The 24849-nt window shown below is 40.2% G+C and overlaps 2 protein-coding genes across 2 annotated transcripts in view; one reads left to right on the top strand and one right to left on the bottom strand.

Moving 5' to 3' along the window:
• The window catches only part of LOC133657690 (XK-related protein 6-like), a 37229-nt gene extending 27561 nt beyond the window's left edge, over positions 1 to 9668 (top strand). The window contains exons 3-4 of the mRNA XM_062059309.1: positions 1540 to 1957; positions 8743 to 9668. Coding sequence (XP_061915293.1) covers positions 1540 to 1957; positions 8743 to 9247 — 923 coding nt within the window. The 3' untranslated portion in view covers positions 9248 to 9668. The remainder of the gene's footprint in view (positions 1 to 1539; positions 1958 to 8742) is intronic.
• enpp4 (ectonucleotide pyrophosphatase/phosphodiesterase 4) overlaps positions 1 to 24849 on the bottom strand; it is a 681324-nt gene that overhangs the window by 618916 nt on the left and 37559 nt on the right. The gene's annotated exons all lie outside the window — the stretch shown is intronic.

Raw genomic sequence — 24849 nt, 5'->3', positions numbered from 1 at the left:
TGCCTGTTTTCTGCTCATTTGTCAACTATTTATTTTGAAGCAGTCTATTTTGGTGAAGAATTATGACGCTTATCGCTACTTGATGGCGTATTGGTTATGGAATGAACAAGACCGGAGCGTTCAGTCACATTCTATAGATATCTGATTTCTATCCACATACAAAAGAGGCCGTGGTCGGATTTGAACATTTCAGAATTGCACTTTGACATGAAAAAATCCCATGCAGGTCACTGGGCAAACAAATCCGAATTGATCCACAGTTTGAACACGGCCTAAGATTTAGACATTGCTTCCCAAGACCCTCTAAACCAGGGGTCACCAACCTTTTTGAAACCAAGAGCTACTTCTTGGGTACTGATTAATGCGAAGGGCTACCAGTTTGATACACACTTAAATAAATTGCCAGAAATAGCCAATTTACTCAATTTACCTTTAACTCTATGTTATTATTAATAATTGATTATATTTACACTTAATTGAATGGTTTAAAGGAGGAGAAAACACAAAAAAAATGACAATTACATTTTGAAACATAGTTTATCTTCAATTTCGACTCTTTAAAATTCAAAATTCAACCAGAAAAAAAGAAGAGAAAAACTAGCTAATTCGAATCTTTTTGAAAAAATTAAAAAAATAATTTATGGAACATCATTAGTAATTTTTCCTGATTAAGATTAATTTTAGAATTTTGATGACATGTTTTAAATAGGTTAAAATCCAATCTGCACTTTGTTAGAATATATAACAAATTGGACCAAGCTATATTTCTAACAAAGACAAATCATTATTTCTTCTAGATTTTCCAGAACAAAAATTTTAAAAGAAATTCAAAAGACTTTGAAATAAGATTTGAATTTGATTCTACAGATTTTCTAGATTTGCCAGAATATTTTTAGTTTGAAGAAATATTTCACAAATATTCTTCGTCGAAAAAACAGAAGCTAAAATGAAGAATTAAATTAAAGTGTATTTATTATTCTTTACAATAAAAAAATAAATTTACTTGAACATTGATTTAAATTGTCAGGAAAGAAGAGGAAGGAATCTAAAAGGTAAAAAGGTATATATGTTTAAAAATCCTAAAATCATTTTTAAGGTTGTATTTTTTCTCTAAAATTGTCTTTCTGAAAGTTATAAGAAGCAAAGTTAAAAAATAATGAATTTATTTAAACAAGTGAAGACCAAGTCTTTAAAATATTTTCTTGGATTTTCAAATTCTATTTGAGTTTTGTCTCTCTTGGAATTAAAAATGTCGAGCAAAGCGAGACCAGCTTGCTAGTAAATAAATAACATTTAAAAAATAGAGGCAGCTCACTGGTAAGTGCTGCTATTTGAGCTATTTTTAGAACAGGCCAGCGGGCTACTCATCTGGTCCTTACGGGCTACCTGGTGCCCGCGGGCATCGCGTTGGTGACCCCTGCTCTAAACTGACTCAACCTAAATGTGTGCCCACTCACGATGAAGTGTCTCCAAACTTTGCTGCAATGGATTAACTGTGAGGAAATGAAGCGTGATCCTTGTCTCTCTCCCTCCCTGCAGGCATCTCCTCCCTCGCCTCCCTCCTGTCTCTCGCCTGGGTCTTGGCCTCCTACCACAAACTATTGCGAGACTCGCGTGATGACCAGCGCAGCATGAGCTACCGCGGGGCCCTGCTGCATCTCTTCTGGCGCCTCTTCACCATCTCCTCGCGCGTCCTCTCGCTGGCCCTGTTCGCCTCGCTCTTCCACATCTACTTTGGCATCTTCGTGGTGGTTCATTGGTCCGCCATGGCCTTCTGGGTGGTGCACGGGGGCACCGACTTCTGCATGTCCAAGTGGGAAGAGGTGCTCTTCAACATGGTGGTGGGCATTGTCTACATCTTCTGCTGGTTTAACGTAAAGGAGGGCCAAACTCGGCACAGGATGGTGGCGTACTACACCGTGGTGCTGGCTGAGAACACCATCCTCACTGGGCTGTGGTGAGTAAGAACAACAACAAGAGAACATAAACAACAGTAAAATCATATGGCACCTATGACCTGGAATAATATATTACCAATCCAAACAAATCTACCTTATATGCCAGAAACTGGCAACAGCTAATAAAAAGTTGGTGTAGGTTAAAAGGAAACATATTTAATACAAACCCCGTTTCCATATGAGTTGGGAAATTGTGTTAGATGTAAATATAAACGGAATACAATGATTTGCAAATCCTTTTCAACCCATATTCAATTGAATGCACTACAAAGACAAGATATTTGTTGTTCAAACTCATAAACTTATTTATTTTTTTTGCAAATAATAATTAACTTAGAATTTCATGGCTGCAACACGTGCCAAAGCAGTTGGGAAAGGGCATGTTCACCACTGTGTTACATGGCCTTTCCTTTTAACAACACTCAGTAAACGTTTGGGAACTGAGGAGACACATTTTTTAAGCTTCTCAGGTGGAATTCTTTCCCATTCTTGCTTGATGTACAGCTTAAGTTGTTCAACAGTCCGGGGGTCTCCGTTGTGGTATTTTAGGCTTCATAATGCACCACACATTTTCAATGGGAGACAAGTCTGGACTACAGGCAGGCCAGTCTAGTATCCGCACTCTTTTACTATGAAGCCATGTTGATGTAACACGTGGCTTGGCATTGTCTTGCTGAAATAAGCAGGGGCGTCCATGGTAACGTTGCTTGGATGGCAACATATGTTGCTCCAAAACCTGTATGTACCTTTCAGCATTAATGGTGCCTTCACAGATGTGTAAGTTACCCATGTCTTGGGCACTAATACACCCCCATACCATCACAGATGCTGGCTTTTCAACTTTGCGCCTATAACAATCCGGATGGTTCTTTTCCTCTTTGGTCCGGAGGACACAACGTCCACAGTTTCCAAAAACAATTTGAAATGTGGACTCGTCAGACCACAGAACACGTTTACACTTTGTATCAGTCCATCTTAGATGAGCTCAGGCCCAGCGAAGCCGACGGCGTTTCTGGGTGTTGTTGATAAACGGTTTTCGCCTTGCATAGGAGAGTTTTAACTTGCACTTACAGATGTAGCGACTCACTCTAGTTACTGACAGTGGGTTTCTGAAGTGTTCCTGAGCCCATGTGGTGATATCCTTTACACACTGATGTCGCTTGTTGATGCAGTACAGCCTGAAGGATTGAAGGTCACGGGCTTAGCTGCTTACGTGCAGTGATTTCTCCAGATTCTCTGAACCCTCTGATAATATTACGGACCGTAGATGGTGAAATCCCTAAATTCCTTGCAATAGCTGGTTGAGAAAGGTTTTTCTTAAACTGCTCAACAATTTGCTCACGCATTTGTTGACAAAGTGGTGACCTTCGCCCCATCCTTGTTTGTGAATGACTGAGCATTTCATGGAATCTACTTTTATACCCAATCATGGCACCCACCTGTTCCCAATTTGCCTGTTCACCTGTGGGATGTTCCAAATAAGTGTTTGATGAGCATTCCTCAACTTTATCAGTATTTATTGCCACCTTTCCCAACTTCTTTGTCACGTGTTGCTGGCATCAAATTCTAAAGTTAATGATTATTTGCAAAAAAAACTTTATTTTACCAGTTTGAACATCAAATATGTTGTCTTTGTAGCATATTCAACTGAATATGGGTTGAAAATGATTTGCAAATCATTGTATTCCGTTTATATTTACATCTAGCACAATTTCCCAACTCATACGGAAACGGGGTTTGTAGATGAATACCCCATGACTGTCTGAAGTGCTGTTTGTGTTTAAAAAAAAAAGATCAATCTGAATATATTCATAATCCCCACTAAAACGAAGTACATAACTGTCAAAAATCGCCTGCAACTGAAAGCTTAAAAGGTGCCATATGTAGTAATGTGGCCAGAAATGGTACTGCAATCATGGTCAAAATTCTGTAGTCCTCTCCCGCTCTCCATGACTGAGGTTGCCAGATACGCAGCCGAATCCGAATCCTACTCCAAGGAACTTCAGATGGCAATCGACATGTCCTACGCCGTAGGTTTCTCTTGTTTATGCTTCTTGCAAGATGGTTTACTAAGTAATTGTGCCACATTTTACTGATGTCGATTAGCCAAATGTATTTGTAAAGTTACGCAGCAATATTTAGTCGGGAGTCGGGACAGATAGTTAGCATTACCCTGCTAAAATGTCTAGCTCGACCGCACGGACCACCATCGAAATAATTACCGTATTTTTCGGAGTATAAGTCGCACCGGAGTATAAGTCGCACCTGCCGAAAATGCATAATAAAGAAGGAAAAAAACATTTATAAATCGCGCTAGAGCCCGGCCAAACTATGAAAAAAACTGTGACTTATAGTCCGAAAAATACGGTATATATAATAGTATATTATACATCACATAGGCCTACTTTGGTGGCAAGCCAAGGCCAACAGTAAAATTACCGCCACATTTTTTTCAGCATAACTCCATATTGCATCCAACCTGACGCACATTGTCTTCCATGTAAGCACATCACCATCTTTCAGTGCAGAGTGCAATTTTATGAGCCAACCCACGTTATGCAAAAACCACGTTACGCATAAATTATATAGCCTACTACCATGTCAATACACAAAGTAGAAAATCATTACATGTAATGCATTTGTCAGGGACTGCTGTCGGTCTTGAACCCCGAGATGCAAAGATGGCAGGCGTAGTGCAGGAAAACATGACTTCAATGTCAAAAACAAAATAGTGCAACTGGTAAATGCACATGCAGGGAAAACAAGAACCAGGAAACAGGCAACAGGAAACAGCCAACAGGAACCAGGAAACATGAAACAGGCAACAGGATACAGGATACAATCATCGAGCCCTGACTGGAGGGCGAGGCAGGCATAAATAGTAGCCTGATTGGCAACTGCAACCAGGTGTGCCAGGCTGCCAATCAGGGACAGGTGAGGGAAACGAGCACTCGGGGAGACATGCAGGAAATGGAACCAAAATAAGAGCGCTGACAGGAAATAAACACAAACACAGAGGAAAACCCCAAAATAACCAGACTGTCAGTAACAACCCTGACAGCATTATATTGTGCCAAGCAAATACCACACCATATGTGCCTGATGCACATACAGTACCAGAAACCGCAATTAGCCGTGCTAATGTTGGAACGCATTTCCTCAGCGTGTCAGCATATTGAGAAGGAAATAGGCACTGACACTACCCATATCTACATAGGTTTTATTTGTCGAAAATATACTTTGCCCTGTTAGTTGGATGACACATCGACATACAGGCTAACGGTCATATTTTGACCGGGCTAGCATGCTAAGCATTACACTAGGAGCGAAGCACCATCACACTAAGCATTCGTTGCAGGAACATACTAGTTTTGTTAGACAAGGTCATAGAATGTATTGGACAATATAGTTTACATACAAAATGTCCATTTCCATTTATTACAAGTAATAAGAAAACGTAAATGCCTTACTTACCTATCAAGGAGGAAATAAGCATGTTTGGCGTCAGATGAAAAAATCTTCTCGGCTTCAATCGTCTCCATCTTTCAAAGGCATCCCTAATACAAATCCTCGTTTTGTTCCTGGCTTTGTCATGAATACGTTGAGAATTGTAACAACGCCTTGTAGATCACTACCATGAATTGATTTACAAGTTGAAAAACTTATTCGGGTGTTACCATTTGGTGGTCAATTGTACGGAATATGTACTGTGCTGTACAATCTACTAATAAAAGTTTCAATCAATCAATCAAACAGATTTACAAAGGTCTGACATGTTTAGTAACTTTACCAGTGGCAGTAGCTAGACAAAGGTGGCGGTGCATAACTGGCAACCTGGATGTAACACACTCACGGACTTTCTAATTGGTCAAACAGTGGAGGGCGGGCCATCGAACTGAAAACAATAACAAGATTTCGGGGCTGTAAATCAAATTTTGAAATGAGCATATCCCGGCTGAACTACCATTATCAGTTATGAAGGTATTTTTTAAAAAAAACATGATTTATTCATGCTTTTTGTCATATCAGGGCCATTTAATGATGACTTGACATGACATTATTACATATGGCACCTTTAATCAAGATTCGGATCGTTGTTGTTCCATTTAAGTCCGGTGGAGGGCAGTAATGTGACTAAACGGACTTAAAAAATACAACAAAATGAGTTTCCAGTACAACCCTCCGAGAACAAACATGCACAGCCCCCGGGGGATGGCGCCCCATTAAAAAAAGGTAGGAAAGGTAAACATGAGGAACGAGGGGGGGGGGGCAAGCAGCTCACAAACAAGACCCTCCGAGGGGTGCTCAAATATGAGATCATAAAAATAACATCCAGTACAGTAAGCACATATGAACACATGTCACGACACACAATGAACTCGAGACTAGCAACAATCAAGGAGGAGGCAGCGTCCGGTTCGAAGCTGTCGCCATCAGGGCGCTGCTCAGTACTCCATCGCACCACGAGGGGTTAAGCAGCAAAGGCGTGGGGTGGAGTTGGGAGTATGTGTGCCTATACGTGTCATAGTCCATGGGTGCGTGTAATGTCTATAAGCCTAGAGGTCGTTCCGGTCGGCGTTCACAGAACAGAGTTCCACATCACAGGTGTTTTTGAAGAAGGGAGGAGGGTTCAGGGCGTCTTTCGCTGCACTGGTCTCACTGGGATGTTTTCAGCACGGCCTTGCCAAGGCCATTTGCAGATAAGCATTGTTATTAATTTGGGGCAAGCAAACACATTACCATGATTCGTCTGATCTAATTGTCCATTCTGGCTCCCAAATTCATCATCATTTTGCATTGTAGAGCAGAAGGCTTCTCCGAGATGGTATCCAATTTACGGTTCAATTCAGAGATCGCAAAAGTCTGACTCCCCACAGCTCTGCTCATTCCATCCATTGTGAAGGGCAGCCTTTAGGCTCCTTGAGCGCCTGCCATCGTATTCCGAATTTGTCGATAAACCAGAGCGATGTCTAATCCAATCAGCAGATGCCCTGTTATCACAGTTCCAAATAGATAGATATCTTCCACGCCCTGCCAGGCACATGACTCGCCACTTCTCCCAGGAGTCCCTCACGTCTCTGGCAGCAAATGTTTTGTCAGGACAGGCGAGAAGATCTTGTCTATTGAGTTGAGACAACAGTTTGACAACATGTTTAGATTTTCGGAGAACAGTGCAAAAAGAGAACTGGTGCGCTCGCTAGCTGGTGACTGACATGCTAATCGCTAGCTGGAAACTAGTGTGCTAATCGCTAGCTAGCAAATAGCATGCTAACCACAAGTTGGCAACTGGCTACAGCGGTATTCGCTGGCTATCCTAAATGCTAACATGAATATAATATTTTTTTATTTATGTTTTCATTTTAAACCTGCATCATACAGTGAGTAAGGGCGTCATGTCACTGCCGTTTTTTAAAAACAGTACAATATGTTGGATCAATGTTCAAAGTCATCAGTCAATCAAAGTTCATTTATTTAGCCCTTAATCACAAGTGTCTCAAAGGGCTGCACAAGCCACAACGACATCCTCGGCTCAGATCCCACATCAGGGCAAGGAAAAAACTCAACCCAGTGGCCGTAATGAGAAACTTTGGAGGGGATCCCACCCTCCAACCTCTGGACGACCAGTGCAATGGATGCCGAGTGGATACGGTTAATTATGTGAGAGTCCAGTCCATGTTAATGTGTATTTAAACAGTCCATCAAATAGTGGGGTGGACCCCCCGACGATGCCACCTGGCTTCAGTGTAACCACGGTGGGAGACGAGGAAAGGCCGGTGTTTTGTTTCCTTTAATGTTTTAAAAGCTTGCAATGTTATGCCGAGGAATAGTTATAACAATTTTAAAGACAAATGATACTATTTATTGTCACGGTGGAGAGTGGTGGGGTGCAAAACATTTTCTTCTTTCTGAGGGAGGGCGTAACAGAAAATATTTGAGAAGCGCTGGTGGAAAAACTGTGGGAGAAATATGTTAAAGACTTCTGTAGTAGAGCATAATCATTTTTAGAGATGTTATCGGCCGATAAATGCTTTAAAATATAATATCGGAAATTATCGGCATCTACATCTACTATATGATTTGCCTAAAAAGCTGGACAGGACACAAAAAAAAAAAAAAAAGGATATTATCGGTATCGTTTTTTTTTGTTTTTTTTTTTTAAATCAACATAAAAAACACAAGATACACTTACAATTAGTGCACCAACCCAAAAAACCTCCCTCCCCCATTTACACTCATTCACACTCATTCACACAAAAGGATTGTTTCTTTCTGTTATTAATATTCTGGTTCCTACATTATATATCAATACAGTCTGCAAGGGATACAGTCCGTAAGCACACACGATTGTGCGTGCTGCTGCTCCACTAATAGTACTAACCTTTAACAGTTAATTTTACTCATTTTCATTAATTACTAGTTTCTATGTAACTGTTTTTATATTGTTTTACTTTCTTTTTTTATTCAAGAAAATGTTTTTAATGTATTTATCTTATTTTATTGTATTTATTTTTTTAAAAAGGACCTTATCTTCACCATACCTGGTTGTCCAAATTAGGCATAATAATGTGTTAATTCCACAACTGTATATATCGGTATCGATTGATATCGGTATCGGTTGATATCGGTATCGGTAATTAAAGGGTTGGACAATATCGGAATATCGGATATCGGCAAAAAGCCATTATCGGACATCCCTAATCATTTTCAATTATTTTTGCTTAGAACACTGGTCAATTAAGACCGTCCTGATGGTATTATGGTTTGTCATTGCGTGCACCTGCAGGTACGCCTACAGGGACCCGGCGCTGACCGACTCCTACGCCATGCCAGCATTGTGCGGCGTCTACTTGACGTTCGCCGGCGGCGTCCTGGTCATGCTGTTGTACTACGGCTTCCTGCACCCTGCGACCGCTCACCTCCAGCCGAGCCCCGCCTCCTCCTGCTGCGCCCAGCTGCTTTGGGGTCTTCCCCTTCCCCCTTCGGCCCCGCCCACCGCTCCGCCCACCCCCGCACACATGACCAAGTCCCAGACGGAAGACGACGTGGCCGAGACTTGTCTACCAGTCTTCCAGGTGAGGTCGGTTCCTTCCACCTCCAAGCCCGAGGGCCCGCTTATTAAGATCGACATGCCCAGGAAGCGTTACCCAGCGTGGGACGCCCACTACGTTGACAGGCGCCTGCGGAGGACTATAAACATCCTACAGTACATCACACCGGCCGCTGTGGGTATCCGCTACCGTGATGGACCCCTGCTGTATGAACTTCTACAGTACGAGTCCTCACTTTGACACACACACCGTGGCACACTTTAATGCACACACTTTTCACAAAAACACGCACATTCCTTCCGGGGACCCCGCGAGTCTCTTTGCCGTGACTCAACGAGTCCGCCGAAACCCCCGCTTCTCTATCAGCAACTCAGTCGTTTACTGTTACATCTGGGTTAAAAGCTGGAGAAATCAGACCAGATCGAGTCTCTACCTGCTGTTTACGTTGCGTCGCACAGAGGAAACGTATGGGTTCGTTGCAACAGAGACACCAGTAAAGTGCTGGCTAGGTCATGGGAAAAAACTTGAGCCACAGACCAAGCATGTTTGTAATGTTCGAGCAAAGTCCTCCCAGGTCCTTTGATTCTAGCGACTGTCTGAATAAAGCGAGTAGACCAGAAGTTTTACAATTTATCCTACAAATAAAGTAAGTACAAACATCATGGATACCTTACAAACCCCGTTTCCATATGAGTTGGAAAATTGTGTTTAGGTGTAAATATAAACAGAATACAATGATTTGCAAATCCTTTTCAACCCATATTCAATTGAATGCACTACAAAGACAAGATATTTGATGTTCAAACTCATAAACTTTTTTTTTTTTTGCAAATAATAATTAACTTAGAATTTCATGGCTGCAACACGTGCCAAAGTAGTTGGGAAAGGGCATGTTCACCACTGTGTTACATGGCCTTTCCTTTTAACAACACTCAGTAAACGTTTGGGAACTGAGGAGACACATTTTTTTAAGCTTCTCAGGTGGAATTCTTTCCCATTCTTGCTTGATGTACAGCTTAAGTTGGTCAACAGTCCGGGGGTCTCCGTTGTGCTATTTTAGGCTTCATAATGCGCCACACATTTTCAATGGGAGACAGGTCTGGACTACAGGCAGGCCAGTCTAGTACCCGCACTCTTTTACTATGAAGCCACGTTGATGTAACACGTGGCTTGGCATTGTCTTGCTGAAATAAGCAGGGGCGTCCATGGTAACGTTGCTTGGATGGCAATATATGTTGCTCCAAAACCTGTATGTACCTTTCAGCATTATTGGCGCCTTCACAGATGTGTAAGTTACCCATGTCTTGGGCACTAATACACCCCCATACCATCACAGATGCTGGCTTTTCAACTTTGCGCCTATAACAATCCAGATGGTTCTTTTCCTCTTTGGTCCGGAGGACACGACGTCCACAATTTCCAAAAACAATTTGAAATGTGGACTTGTCAGACCACAGAACACTTTTCCACTTTGTATCAGTCCATCTTAGATGAGCTCAGGCCAAGCGAAGCCAACGCCGTTTCTGGGTGTTGTTGATAAACGGTTTTCGCCTTGCATAAGAGAGTTTTAACTTGCCCTTACAGATGTAGCGACCAACTGTAGTTACAGACAGTGGGTTTCTGAATTGTTCCTGAGCCCATGTGGTGATATCCTTTACACACTGATGTCGCTTGTTGATGCAGTACAGCCTAAGGGATCGAAGGTCACGGGCTTAGCTGCTTACGTGCAGTGATTTCTCCAGATTCTCTGAACCCTTTGATGATATTACGGACCGTAGATCAATCAATCAATCAATCAATGTTTATTTATACAGCCCTAAATCACAAGTCATCAAATCAGGGGCGGCATGGTGTAGTGGGTAGAGCGCCCGTGTCAGAAACCTGAGGGTTGCAGGTTCGCTCCCCGCCTCTTACCATGCCGTTGTGTCCTTGGGCGGGACACTTCACCCTTGCCCCCGGTGCCACTCACACCGGTGAATGAATGTTGAATGAATGATAGGTGGTGGTCGGAGGGGCCGTAGGCGCAAATTGGCAGCCACGCTTCCGTCAGTCTTCCCCAGGGCAGCTGTGGCTACGAAAGTAGCTTACCACCACCAGGTGTGAATGAATGATGGGTTTTTAACATGTAAAGCGACTTTGAGTACTTAGAAAAGCGCTATATAAATCCCAGGTATTATTATTATTATTATTATTACAAGTGTCTCAAAGTGTCATCCTCGGTACAGAGCCCACATACGGGCAAGGAAAACTCACCCCAGTGGGACGTCAATGTGAATGACTATGAGAAACCTTGGAGATGGTGAAATCCCTAAATTCCTTGCAATAGCTGGTTGAGAAAGGTTTTTCTTAAACTGTTCAACAATTTGCTTACGCATTTGTTGACAAAGTGGTGACCCTCGCCCCATCCTTGGTTGTGAATGACTGAGCATTTCATGGAATCTACTTTTATACCCAATCATGGCACCCACCTGTTCCCAATTTGCCTGTTCACCTGTGGGATGTTCCAAATAAGTGTTTGATGAGCATTCCTCAACTCTATCAGTATTTATTGCCACCTTTCCCAACTTCTTTGTCACGTGTTGCTGACATCAAATTCTAAAGTTAATGATTATTTGCAAAGAAACATATAAATATACAAATATGTTGTCTTTGTAGCATATTCAACTGAATATTGGTTGGAAACGATTTGCAAATCATTGTATTCCGTTTATATTTACATCTAACACAATTTCCCAACTCATATGGAAACGGGGTTTGTAGAAGACCGATCTCTACAAAGCCCGGCGGGTTGCCTGAAAACGGTGTCCCTCCTTACTAGCTTTTGTCCATTTGTCCATAGAATGACCTCTTACGCGTGGGAAATATTCCTCTAACAATAAATATTGCGGGTGTCAAAAAAATCCGTTTCCGAATGAATCGTGATTCTTATTTGTAACGAATTAAACAAATATATTTTAATCTGTCCTGTCCAGCCACTTTAATAAATGAATGAATAGAGTTTTATTAAACAAAAACAGTTTTATTTTAAGTAATATAGACATTTATCAGAGCTATGTATCTATTTTATGGAGGAATGTAGTTAATCATAAAACTGGCACCCAATGCTATTAAAGTATTGATTTTGAATTGAGAATCGTTTTGAATCAAGAATCGATTGTGAATTGAATCGTTAGCCCCAAGAATCGAATCGTGTTGTGTCCAAAGATTCACAGCCCTAATAGAACAGTCGTCCCTTGCCACATCGCGCTTCTAATACTGGGCTTCACCACATTGCAGGTTTTTGAAAGTATATCCGACAGCTAAATTAAGCATGTTCAAGCAGGCTAAATGAACTAAAAATATCCATACTACAGTAGTATTGGCCACTAGAGGAGACCCAACCAATCAGAGCACGCTGTTCAGTGTTGTGGTCTTTGATTGGCTTGCCCTCAAGCAGCGTTACTACTGTGGGTAAGGATGGATTTTTGAGAATCCTGTGTGTGACTGAAGCATTAGGGGAGTGGAACAGTGGAACATCTGTGAGCAGATAATACTGTATCATCTCTTTCTCTTTTAGACTTTAAGTGAGGGGTGAGGCAAAAACTAACCCAGACCCACTGTATATTGGATTAAAAGAATGTAAAGGCTGATTAATTTCATTTTAAGGAGGCTCTCATAATATTGAAAAACATATTTAGAAGGTCATAAACTGTTTTCTTAAATTCTCAATTTATTTTTAAAGATTCCTACTTAGCGGAAATTCCGTTAACAATTAACCGCGATAAAAGAGGGACAAATGTAGGTCCTAAACTTGGCGTTTCCACATTTTTAAATGGAAAGCCCATAGTTCAAATCAGGGGTGTCCAAACTTTTTTAAACCAAAAATCAAAGACTGCTAGGGGCAAATTTGGTATTTTAGATTGTGTTATTTAAAAAATAAAATAAAAAGCAATGACAAATTGGAAATTATTTTTTTAAAGGGGATGGACGTCTGGGAAGTAACAGATGCGTAAAGTCGCCTGAGCCTCCCCTGAAGAAGGAGAGTTCAGCAACTGAGCCATAGAACGACTGTAAATATGTATATTAGGAAGTTCTTTCGACAAAAAAGTACCGCAACAGTTTGACAACAACACCAGCTGTGATGAAACGGGTGATTATTCAGGTTTGTGAATCGTATTTGAGGAATGTTCGACGTTACTCTGCTACCTTGCTCAGCTTATTTCCAGGCGAGCAAACACATTACAATGACTTGTCTGATCTAATTGTCCATTCGGGCTCTCAAATCCATCATCATTTTGCATTGTAGAGCAGAAGGCTTCTCCGAGATGGTATCTAGTTTGCGATTAAATTCCGAGATCGCAAAAGTCTGACTGCCCACAGCTGTGCTCATTCCATCCATTGCAAAGGGCAGCCTTTAGGCTCCTTGAACGCCTGCCGTCGTAGTCCGAATTTGTCGATAAACCAGAGCGATGCCTAATCCAATCAGTAGTTCTGATTGGATTCCAAATAGATAAATATCTTCTCACGTCTCCGGCAGCAAATGTTTTGTCAGGACAGGCGGGTTGCCCCAAACCTGTGCTTGTCCGTCAAGAAGATCTTGTCAATTGAGTTGAGACAACAGTTTGACAACATGTTTAGATTTTCAGAGGAATTCCACTTTAAATGTTAGCATTTAAAGTGGAACTGCATTTTTCTATTCATTCGCAATCCCTTTGTAAGACAAGAACACGTTTTTAGCATCCTAACTCATAAATAAACACTAGCAAAAGTCAGCTAACAAAGGAGCACATTCATAAAAACATGTCATATTTTTGTATTTTGCTCATTTTAAGCATATGATGATGAATTAATTCTGCAGATGCACACAGCGTTCGCTTTTCCCTTCAGTCAATCATTCAAAGATTATTTATATAGCCCTTAATCACAAATGTCTCAAAGGGCTGCACAAACCACAACAACTTCAACTTCAACAACAAGAACATTATCACTACTAATGGCATACTTCATGGGACAAATGATGATCAAGAACCTTATAACTTTAGCCTGAATATAAGGAGGATGCACTACAAGTTTTAGAAACTGTGTGCTAAACACAGTCAACTTTAGTGAAACACTAAGCATCATGTAGCAGTATTGCTAAGTACTGAACAAGATATACAAACGACAAACATAATAAAATAATTACTTATGACTGATAGAAGGTTAATATCTTCCCGTTTAGATGAAGAATTATTCGTAATCCCCACGAAGGGTGAAATAAAAATGCTTTTCTTCATGTCTTGCTCGCTATCTATGGGTATAAGTTGGATGCCAAAGTTAACCAACTTTTTGGTTTATGGCCACAACCTTCTACTATCCAGGTGAGAGGCACGATTTATAATTAGAATTAACTTTCATCAACTCCGAGGCGATGTAGCAGCTCACCAGCTTAATATGTCAAAAATAATTTGTCTGCGTTAGCACTTATAATAACAATATCACTAACACTAGGTTAATATTTAGATCACAAGATACTGTTGACTTGTTATTGTTGACAATTTGTAGATGTTTTTTAGAGGGCTTAATGGGCACTCGTAAACATGTTAGCATAATAGCAAATGCTAACAACGCTAGCTTGATTACATCCCAATAGCACATAAAAAAAAGCATGAAAACACTCCTACAGACATCACACATGGGACAGTTTAGTAAGTAAGAATTGTTTTATGTATATTTTAAAACTTACAAATGTTGCCGGGAGTGATTAATGAAAAATCCATACGAGTAGAAACGCCATGGACGGTGAGAAGATTGAACGGCAATTGTACTACCGGTCCATAGCTCAGTCTAAACAGAAGGACAATGCAGCACACGCAGTTAGCAAGCTCGTACAAAAGATAGAGCCATAGTACAAACAATATTAGGCAAGGCAAGGCAAGGCAACTTTATTTGTATAGCGCTTTTCATACACAAGGCAGACTCAAAGTGCTTCACAGACAACAAAGTGAAATGAAAGAAAATAAAAGCAAAATTAAAATGCAGACAATAAAAATAAAAACAGTGCAGACGTTAAAAGTTAAAAGATTAAAAGATTTAGCTGAAAGCTAAGGTGAACATAAAAGTCTTCAGTCTAGTTTTAAAAGTAGTGAGAGTTGGGGAGAGTCTGACATCTTCAGGAAGTTTATTCCAGCTATTTGTTGCATAGTGACTGAATGATGATCTCCCTTGATTTGAGTTTACTCTTGGAACCGCTAACAGATTGGTCTCAGAAGATCTTAGTGATCTAGAGGGCGTATATAGTGGGAGCATATCAGTGATATACTTGGGCCCTAGACCATGTAGTGATTTATATGTGAGCAGGAGGATTTTGAAATCTATTCTCTGATGTACAGGGAGCCAATGTAAGGATTTAAGAATTGGTGTAATGTGCTCACATTTTTTGGTCTTTGTTAGAACTCTAGCAGCAGCGTTCTGAACAAGCTGTAGCTGCCTGACAGTTTTTTTGGGAAGACCTGCAAGGAGACCATTACAATAGTCTAGCCTACTGGTAATAAAGGCATGTACAAGTTTTTCTAAGTCTTGAGCTGACATGAGCCCTCTAAGTCTTTTTACATTTTTGAGGTGATAGTAGGCCGATTTTGTTACTGATTTGATGTGACTGTCGAAATGTAAATCAGAATCTAAAATAACCCCAAGATTTCTGGCTTTATTTGAGGTTTTCAGGGACAGTGATTGAAGGTGTTGGATGACTTTAAACCTTTCTTTTTTAGCACCAAAAACAATTATCTCAGTTTTATCTTCATTTAGTTGTAGGAAATTTTGGCACATCCAGTGTTTGACTTGCTCAATGCACTGGCACAGAAGATCGATGGGGCGATAGTCATTTGGTGATAGCGCTACATAGATTTGGGTGTCATCGGCATAGCAATGATGGTCAATGTTATTATTTTGCATGATTTGTCCTAGTGGGAGCATATAGATGTTAAATAAAGTCGGCCCCAAGATTGAACCTTGGGGGACTCCACACGTTACGTTGGTTGGTTCTGATACAAAGTCACCAATGGAAACAAAATAGTTCCTATCTTGTAGATATGACTTGAACCAGCTTAAAACTGTGCCTGAGATCCCCACCCAGTTTTCCAACCTGTCCAAAAGTATTGAGTGGTCGACAGTGTCAAATGCAGCACTGAGGTCCAAAAGCATTAATACTGAAGTTTTGCCAGAGTCTGTGTTTAGACGGATGTCATTTATAACTTTAAGAAGGGCCGTCTCTGTGCTATGAAGAGGTCGAAATCCTGACTGGAAGTTGTTGTGGCAGCCAGTAGAAGCCAAGAAGTGATTTAGTTGTTGGAGGACAACTTTCTCAATTATTTTACTTATGAATGGTAGATTTGAAATTGGTCTGTAGTTGTTGATAACAGAGGCATCTAGGCTCTGCTTTTTTAGAAGAGGTTTAATGACTGCAGTTTTGAAAGCCTTCGGGAAATTGCCCGATTTAATAGAATTATTAACTATTTGCAAGATGTCTGTTGATAGGCAGTCAAAAACATTCTTAAAGAAGTTGGTAGGTAAAACATCAAGGCAGCAGGTGGATGACTTTAGAGCTGTCACCGTTTCCACTAGAGTTTTAGAGTCTATGGCATTAAAGCTTGCCATCATTGCTGTGTTACTTTTGCCTAAATGGGGTGGTGATCCAACTTTTTTTATTACACCTATTTAGTGTATTTACTTTGGTTTTTTTTAAAGCTACTTGCATTATGACCATCAGCTAAGAAAAATCCATAAATTAGCCGCACCGTTTAAAGCCTAGGAAAAAAGTAAAAGCTTACAGTCCGGATTTTACGGTCTGTGTTCTTGTCTTACATAGGGATTGTGAATGATAGGTAAAATTCCCAAAATAAAGTGCAGTTCTCCTTTAAAATGGTAATACTAACCGTCGGGAGTTTTAGCACGGTTATCATTAATACCATTTAACGTTCCATTCCTAGTTATGCACAATGTTTGGTCGCACCTTAACCAAAGTGGTTTACGAAAATTGGGGGGGAAATCTGTTGAAGATGTTTGTCAAAAACCAAATCAAATGACAACTGAGGCGCACCACTTTATGCCCCGGGGCTGCATTTTGGACACCCCTGTTGTAAATATTCTCTGAAGAATGTTACACGCAGGAGACGAATGTTCTCCATAGTAAAACAAAGCAAATTCCTAAAACCCAGATCGAACACATAACTGGTTAACTACTAAACTACTAGACTGATATGCTAGACCAGGGGTCACCAACGCGGTGCCCGCGGGCACCAGGTAGCCCGTAAGGACCAGATGAGTAGCCCGCTGGCCTGTTCTAAAAATAGCTCAAATAGCAGCACTTACCAGTGAGCTGCCTCTATTTTTTAAATTGTATTTATTTACTAGCAAGCTGGTCTCGCTTTGCCCGACATTTTTAATTCTAAGAGAGACAAAACTCAAAAAAAATTTGAAAATCCAAGAAAATATTTTAAAGACTTGGTCTTCACTTGTTTAAATAAATTCATTAATTTTTTTACTTTGCTTCTTATAACTTTCAGAAAGACAATTTTAGAGAAAAAAATACAACCTTAAAAATGATTTTAGGATTTTTAAACACATATACCTTTTTACCTTTTAAATTCCTTCCTATTCTTTCCTGACAATTTAAATCAATGTTCAAGTAATTTTTTTTTTTTTTTGTAAAGAATAATAAATACATTTTAATTTAATTCTTCATTTTAGCTTCTGTTTTTTCGACGAAGAATATTTGTGAAATATTTCTTCAAACTTATAATGATTAAAATTCAAAAAAAATATTCCGGCAAATCTAGAAAATCTGTAGAATCAAATTTAAATCTTATTTCAAAGTCTTTTGAATTTCTTTTAAAATTTTTGTTCTGGAAAATCTAGAAGAAATAATGATTTGTCTTTGTTAGAAATATAGCTTGGTCCAATTTGTTATATATTCTAACAAAGTGTAGATTGGATTTTAACCTATTTAAAACATGTCATCAAAATTCTACAATTAATCTTAATCAGGAACAATTACTAATGATGTTCCATAAATTATTTTTTTTATTTTTTCAAAAAGATTCGAATTAGCTAGTTTTTCTCTTCTTTTTTTTCGGTTGAATTTTGAATTTTAAAGAGTCGAAATTGAAGATAAACTATGTTTCACAATTTAATTGTCATTTTTTTCGTGTTTTCTCCTCTTTTAAACCGTTCAATTAAGTGTAAATATCATTAATTATTAATAATAACATAGAGTTAAAGGTAAATTGAGCAAATTGGCTATTTCTGGCAATTTATTGAAGTGTGTATCAAACTGGTAGCCCTTCGCATTAATCAGTACCCAAGAAGTAGCTCTTGCTTTCAAAAAGGTTGGTGACCCCTGTGCTAGACATTGACCAAATAAATCAGTTCTCGAATTTGAACAAGAGCAAATGCAAGACTGTCCCTATCCTGTTGACGCATCCAATACCAACTCATCCAGTGCCACCTACAGCTCAGATGTGTGATATTTTAATTAGTTGGTTTCTTCTGCTGTAATCCAAGCTGTTACATTGGCAGGAGTCAAAACACGGCTGCTGATTATCAGCGCTTGATCACACGTTGCTAGGGTGCCGTATCAACGCTACGTGACGGCCGCAACCTGCAAGGGTTTTTGATGGCGGGGAAGTGATTTTGGCATCAAACAGGGTAAACAGTGTGTGTTTGGCGTCACGAGTCGTGCAGTGTGAAGAAGTACACACACACACACACACACGTACAGACTATACTTTTTGTCGATGGGGAAGAAGAGCATGCAAAATAGAATAGGGCGCTTTTCATTTAGTTTCTTCTCCGAATGTGTGAGGGTTTGCGAAGAGCGCCTGATGCTAAGGTTTGTTTCCAATGATTGAGCAGATCTGTTCTTCTTTGAAGTGTTTGAGCCTTGCGATGTAGGTTTCTTCTACAGAGCACTACAAATTCCAGTTGTGTAATCCCTGAAAACGATGGTAGTAGTACAGTGGGACCTTGGGAAACAAGTTTTTCTGGCCAATTGTCACAAGCAAACAGTAGCGAAGCGTAGCGTAGCGAATTCCACAAAGAACCCTGGAAAAAACTGATCATAACAGACTTGCCGTATTTTCCGGACCAGAGTGCACCGGTATATAAGCCGCACCCCCTACATTTTAGAAGGAACCATTTTTTTCCATATATTAGCCGCACCGGACTATAATTTGCAGATATATACGTCGTGAAATGAGTCATTTACACAAAAAGATTTTGTAAATGTGTATTTACATACCTTAATTGTTTCCAACTGGTGCCTGTGACACGGCAGTAAAGCGGCTGATCAAACAAAACAGAAGTCATCGTCATGGACCCACTAGATGCAGAAGCTAGCGCTCCAATCAGCTAAACGGACTTAAATAAGTCTGAACAATACAAACAGAATGCCATTGTAAATTAATAATACTAACACAGACACTCGTAAATGTGTTAGCATATTAGCTCATCCTAACGATGCTAGCTTCATTACATTTCGAAAGCACATGCAAATGTGCATGGACACACTCCTACAAACATTACACATGGGACGGTTTAGAACCGTAAGTATGAGTTGATTTGATTATATTGTAAAACTTACAACCGTTGCTACGGGTGACGAATGAAAAGTCCATACGAGTAGAAATGCTATGGACGATTAGAAGACTGAAAAATGAACTGTAAAATGCATTTTTAGACAATATGATTTGCCTGAGTGGCTAGGAGACGGTAGAAAATGGACTAGTAAGGACAAATTTAAAAAATAAATAAATAAAATTTTAAAAATATATATATATATATTTTTTTTTTTTTTTTTTTTTTTTTTTTTTTTAATAATGTCCTGCCCAACTTCTCGGGCAAATCATATAGCAGATGTAGATGCCCATATCGGCTGTTCAGATTTACTTTACAAAAGAGAAGTGTAGGATACTTCTCTTGTTGCCTTACTTGTATTTTGACTTTATTAAATGTATTTATATTATCATTTGGTGCAGCCGGGCCGGAGCAGGAGGGGATAGAAAGAGAGAAAAAGGGAATTGTGGGGACAAGAGGGGGATTAGACAGAGAGACAAAAACAACAACAGCAAACACAACAACAACAACAACAGAGCAACATCAGCAAATACGACATGTACAAATATGATGGTAAAAGTAATAGCAAATAAGCAGTTAGCGAAAATTAAAAAAAAATTAAAAAATACAGAAATGACAATGAGCATTATTACACTAAAAATGGAGCAATATGAATACCAAATATATATATATATATATATATATATATATATATATATATATATATATATATATATATATATATATATATATATATATATATATATATATATATATATATATATATTTTATTTTTATTTTTTTTTAAACTTTGGACTTCCCGCGGGCCGTTTTTTGGACGCTTGGGGGCCGTATCCGGCCTGCGGGCCGTAGTTTGGGGACCACTGATCTAAAAGTTGGTTTTGCATTTTAAAAGGCATGTTAGATGTTAAAATTGTGGTGTTTGGGGGGGACCAAGCACGGAATAAATGGATTTTATTTCATTTCAGAGGGCGACGCTGTTTCGCAGTACGACTTTTTCGAGGTACGAGCGGCATCACAGAACCAGTTGAACTTGTATCCCGAGGCTCCACTGAGTATATTTTTCAAAAATATTTATTGTAACGATATACCAATTGAATCTACTTTTCAGTACATTATATTTAAACGTATAGCTTCTTCATTACAGTATTATCATCTTTTTGCATGGATTGGCTGGGAGAAACCACATGACTGCACTGCCTTATAGTGAGTCAAGTGGCCTCCATTTCTATTAAAGTCACCCAAAGTAAAGGTGCGGTTGCAAACTAAAGCTATCATTTCCGAGATTGAAAAAAGGAGTTAGTTTCTACGGTGCTACAGTTCATTTGCTGCCAACACGTGCAATGGAGTCACATGTCCATCAATCGGCTGCTAACACGGTGCAAGCATGTGACACCTGCGTCGCGACGGTGCAAAAAGGGCAGATTTTATTTTTTTAAATTCTACGGTGCAACTTGATTACTGCCTTTAGTTAGTGGCCACACGGACCACTGCTATGCAACTCTCCCTTGCAGGGAGATGTGCTTAGTCAACACACGGAAAACACGCGCACAACAGCAGGGTTGAAATTTGTGCAGGCACACGGTGAAAAGTAGTGTATTAATAATGATAATGATGATAATAATAATAATAATACCTCACCACTTGAACAAACGTAGACCATTCACCCCTTTACAATTCGGGAAAAGATTCACATGGTGCTACACGGGTAGTTTTTGTATCATCTTAGAGACTTTGTAATGGAGCATTGTGTGTGTGTACGTGTGAACCCACTATAATGTGTCATCATTCGACATGAACAGGACTTTTTGTGTCAATTTCTTCCGGCGTCTTTGCGTTTGCGGGTGCTGCCTGGTCTGCTACATTGTCACACGGCAGGTGTTTCAAAGCCACATCAGGTCAGGCACGAGCAAAAAGATACAACATAATGTGGACTACATGGTGATATTGATGTTGTGTTATTATATTCACATACAGTCAAGTCCAGAAGCATTTGGACAGGTAATACACGACCACGATGGGGTGAAATGAAACCGAGGAGATGTTGAAGTGTAGACTTTCTGCTTTGATTGGAGAGTTTCACAAAACATGGCATGGTAATTGTAATAATTGACGGTACAGTAGGGGAAATGCATGCTTTGTTGCAGGTGTTTACACACGTTTGTCACAATACTAGAATTGTTTAAGATTGATGGTCACTTTGATACATTTTGTACATTACAAACTAGGTGTGTCTTGATGCAACTTACACTATGTTGCCAAAAGTATTTGGCCACCCATCCAAATGATGAGAATCAGGTGTCCTAATCACTTGGTGTATAAAATCAAGCACTTAGGCATGGAGACTGTTTCTACGAAAATTTGTGAAAGAATGGGCCGCTCTCAGGAGCTCAGTGATTTCCAGCGTGGAACTGTCATAGGATGCCACCTGTGCAACAAATCCAGTCGTGAAATGTCCTCGCTCCTAAATATTCCAAAGTCAACTGTCGGCTTTATTATAAGAAAATGGAAGAGTTTGGGAACAACAGCAACTCAGCCACCAAGTGGTAGTCCACATAAACTGACAGAGAGGGGTCAGGGGATGCTCAAGCGCATAGTGCAAAGACTTTCTGCACAGTCAGTTGCTACAGAGCTCCAATCTTCATGTGACCTCCCAATTAGCCCACGTACAGTACGCAGAGAGCTTCATGGAATAGGTTTCCATGGCCGAGCAGCTGCATCTAAGCCATACATCACCAAGTCCAATGCAAAGCGTCAGATGCAGTGGTGTAAAGCATGTCACCACTGGACTCTAGATCAGTGGAGACGCCTTCTCTGGAGTGATGAATCACGCTTTTCCATCTGGCAATCTGATGGACGAGTCTGGGTTTGGAGGTTGCCAGGAGAACGCTACATTTCGGACTGCATTGTGCCGAGTGTGAAATTTGGTGGAGGAGGAATTATGGCGTGGGGTTGTTTTTCGGGAGTTGGGCTTGGCCCCTTAGTTCCAGTGAAAGGAACTTTGAATGCTCCAGGATACCAAAACATGTTGGACAATTCCATGCTCCCAACCTTGTGGGAACAGTTTGGAGCGGGCCCCTTCCTCTTCCAACATGACTGTGCACCAGTGCCCAAAGCAAGGTCCATAAAGACATGAGTGACAGAGTCTGGTGTGGATGAACTTGACTGGCCTGCACAGAGTCCTGACCTGAACCCGATAGAACACCTTTGGGATGAATTAAAACGGAGATTGAGAGCCAGGCCTTCTCGACTAACATCAGTGTGTGACCTCACCAATGCGCTTGTGGAAGAATGGTCAAATTCCTATAAACAAACTCTGCAAGCTTGTGGACAGCCTTCCCAGAAGAGTTGAAGCTGTAATAGCTGCAAAAGGTGGACCCACATCATATTGAACCCTATGGGTTAGGAATGGGATGGCACTTCAAGTTCATATGTGAGTCAAGGCAGGTGGCGAAATACTTTTGGCAATATAGTGTATGTAACATGTGGATGTTTTGTGCAGAAGTACTTTGTGGTGGGGTCATGAAATTATTGGTTTGTTAGCTTTTTTTTTCTTTTTATATTCCCCCGCAATTATTACACAAATGTACTGTAAATGTGTTTACTGTAAATACACAGTCACATTGATCTTACACACTTAGTGTAGTTTATAAATGGCATTTTAATGTTAGCATCTAAGATAGCTATCAGTGCTCCAATTGCCAGCTAGTGATTATCAACACTATACTGCATTATTTGAATATATTTGTATTGTGCAATAACAAGCAGGGGCGCCGAAAAGGGGGGGTAAAGGAGACAGATTCTAGAGGCCCATGATGGAGGGGGGCCCGGAGAGGCCCCTAATGATGATGAAATTATAATACAGGGGGCCCTGTAAAGATTATTTTCATGGGGCCCAAAATCCCTAGCGGCGCCCCTGATAACAAGGTACCTTTTGGAGCAGTTTCAGTGGAAACACAATCACAATTTTATACGAGATATATAAGTAGGGGGTCCTCGCTCCAGGAAAATGTTGAAGAGCCCTTGTCTAGCATGTATTATCGTACATCGCATAGTTTAAGTATCTTTAAAGCAGAAAAGTGTCCCGTTACCTTTTATGAATGATATATATTCCTGGAGTGAACGAAAGTCAGCACTTCAATCACATCTTGTTTTATTTCAAATCCATCACGGTGGCGTTCGGAGGGAAATCCAAATACTTGTGGACTGAACTGTTTCCCCGCTTTGCATGTGTGGTGCTCGGACTTGCTTGTATGGTCAGGTGTCTGCTCCTTCTCTCTTCAGCTCAGCTGCAGACAAATCTGCACCATTGCACGTGCAAAGTGCCCTCCGTCTCTGCTGTATGGCTTCACATTCACAGCTATGCAAGGTTACACAAAAACACAAAGGTTCTCAAGTATCGCGTCGTTCCTCGCCATTTGTCTTTTTACTCCTTTTACTGTCCCAAGGAGCAAGGAAAAAGGATTATTTTCACCTTTTGGAGATCTTATTTTTATATTTGACTCATTTAGAATGTTTTCAGAACAGTCGGGGGATTGTTAAAAGGCGACATTCGGAACAACTGGGGAATGTTTTTGTGCTTTGAATATTTAAACGTTCCACTATCAGGGTCCGCGGAGCATATGAGGCCTATGTGGTTAGGCAGTGCGTGAATGCTAGTGTACTGTATGTTGGGATGGGTACCAAATTCAGTACTTTTATAGGTACTACCGGATACCGATTCACGTGAAATCAAACGGTACCATGTTTCAATACCTTTGTTGCAAACAAAGGTGTGTGCATATATATATATATATATATATATATACAGTATATATATATATATATATAATGTGTGTGTGTGTGTGTATATGTAGCTATAGCTAACAGAGGAAATAGCCTCTTTTTTTTCCTGACCTAACGTATATGTGTGTGTGTGTGTGTATATGTCCGCCCTGAGATCGGTAGGTTGTGAGTTCAAACCCCGGCCGAGTCATACCAAAGACTATAAAAATGGGACCCATTATCTCCCTGCTTGGCACTCAGCATCAAGGGTTGGAATTGGGGGTTAAATCACCAAAAATGATTCCCGGGCACGGCCACCGCTGCTGCCCACTGCTCCCCTCACCTCCCAGGGGGTGATCAAAGGTGATGGGTCAAATGCAGAGAATAATTTCGCCACACCTAGTGTGTGTGTGACAATCATTGGTACTTTAACTTTAATATACGTATATATATATATATACACATATATATATACACATATACATATA

The sequence above is a fragment of the Entelurus aequoreus genome, linkage group LG01 (assembly GCF_033978785.1).
Source record: "Entelurus aequoreus isolate RoL-2023_Sb linkage group LG01, RoL_Eaeq_v1.1, whole genome shotgun sequence".
NCBI lineage: Eukaryota > Metazoa > Chordata > Actinopteri > Syngnathiformes > Syngnathidae > Entelurus > Entelurus aequoreus.
This window is presented reverse-complemented; position numbering and strand designations above follow the sequence as displayed.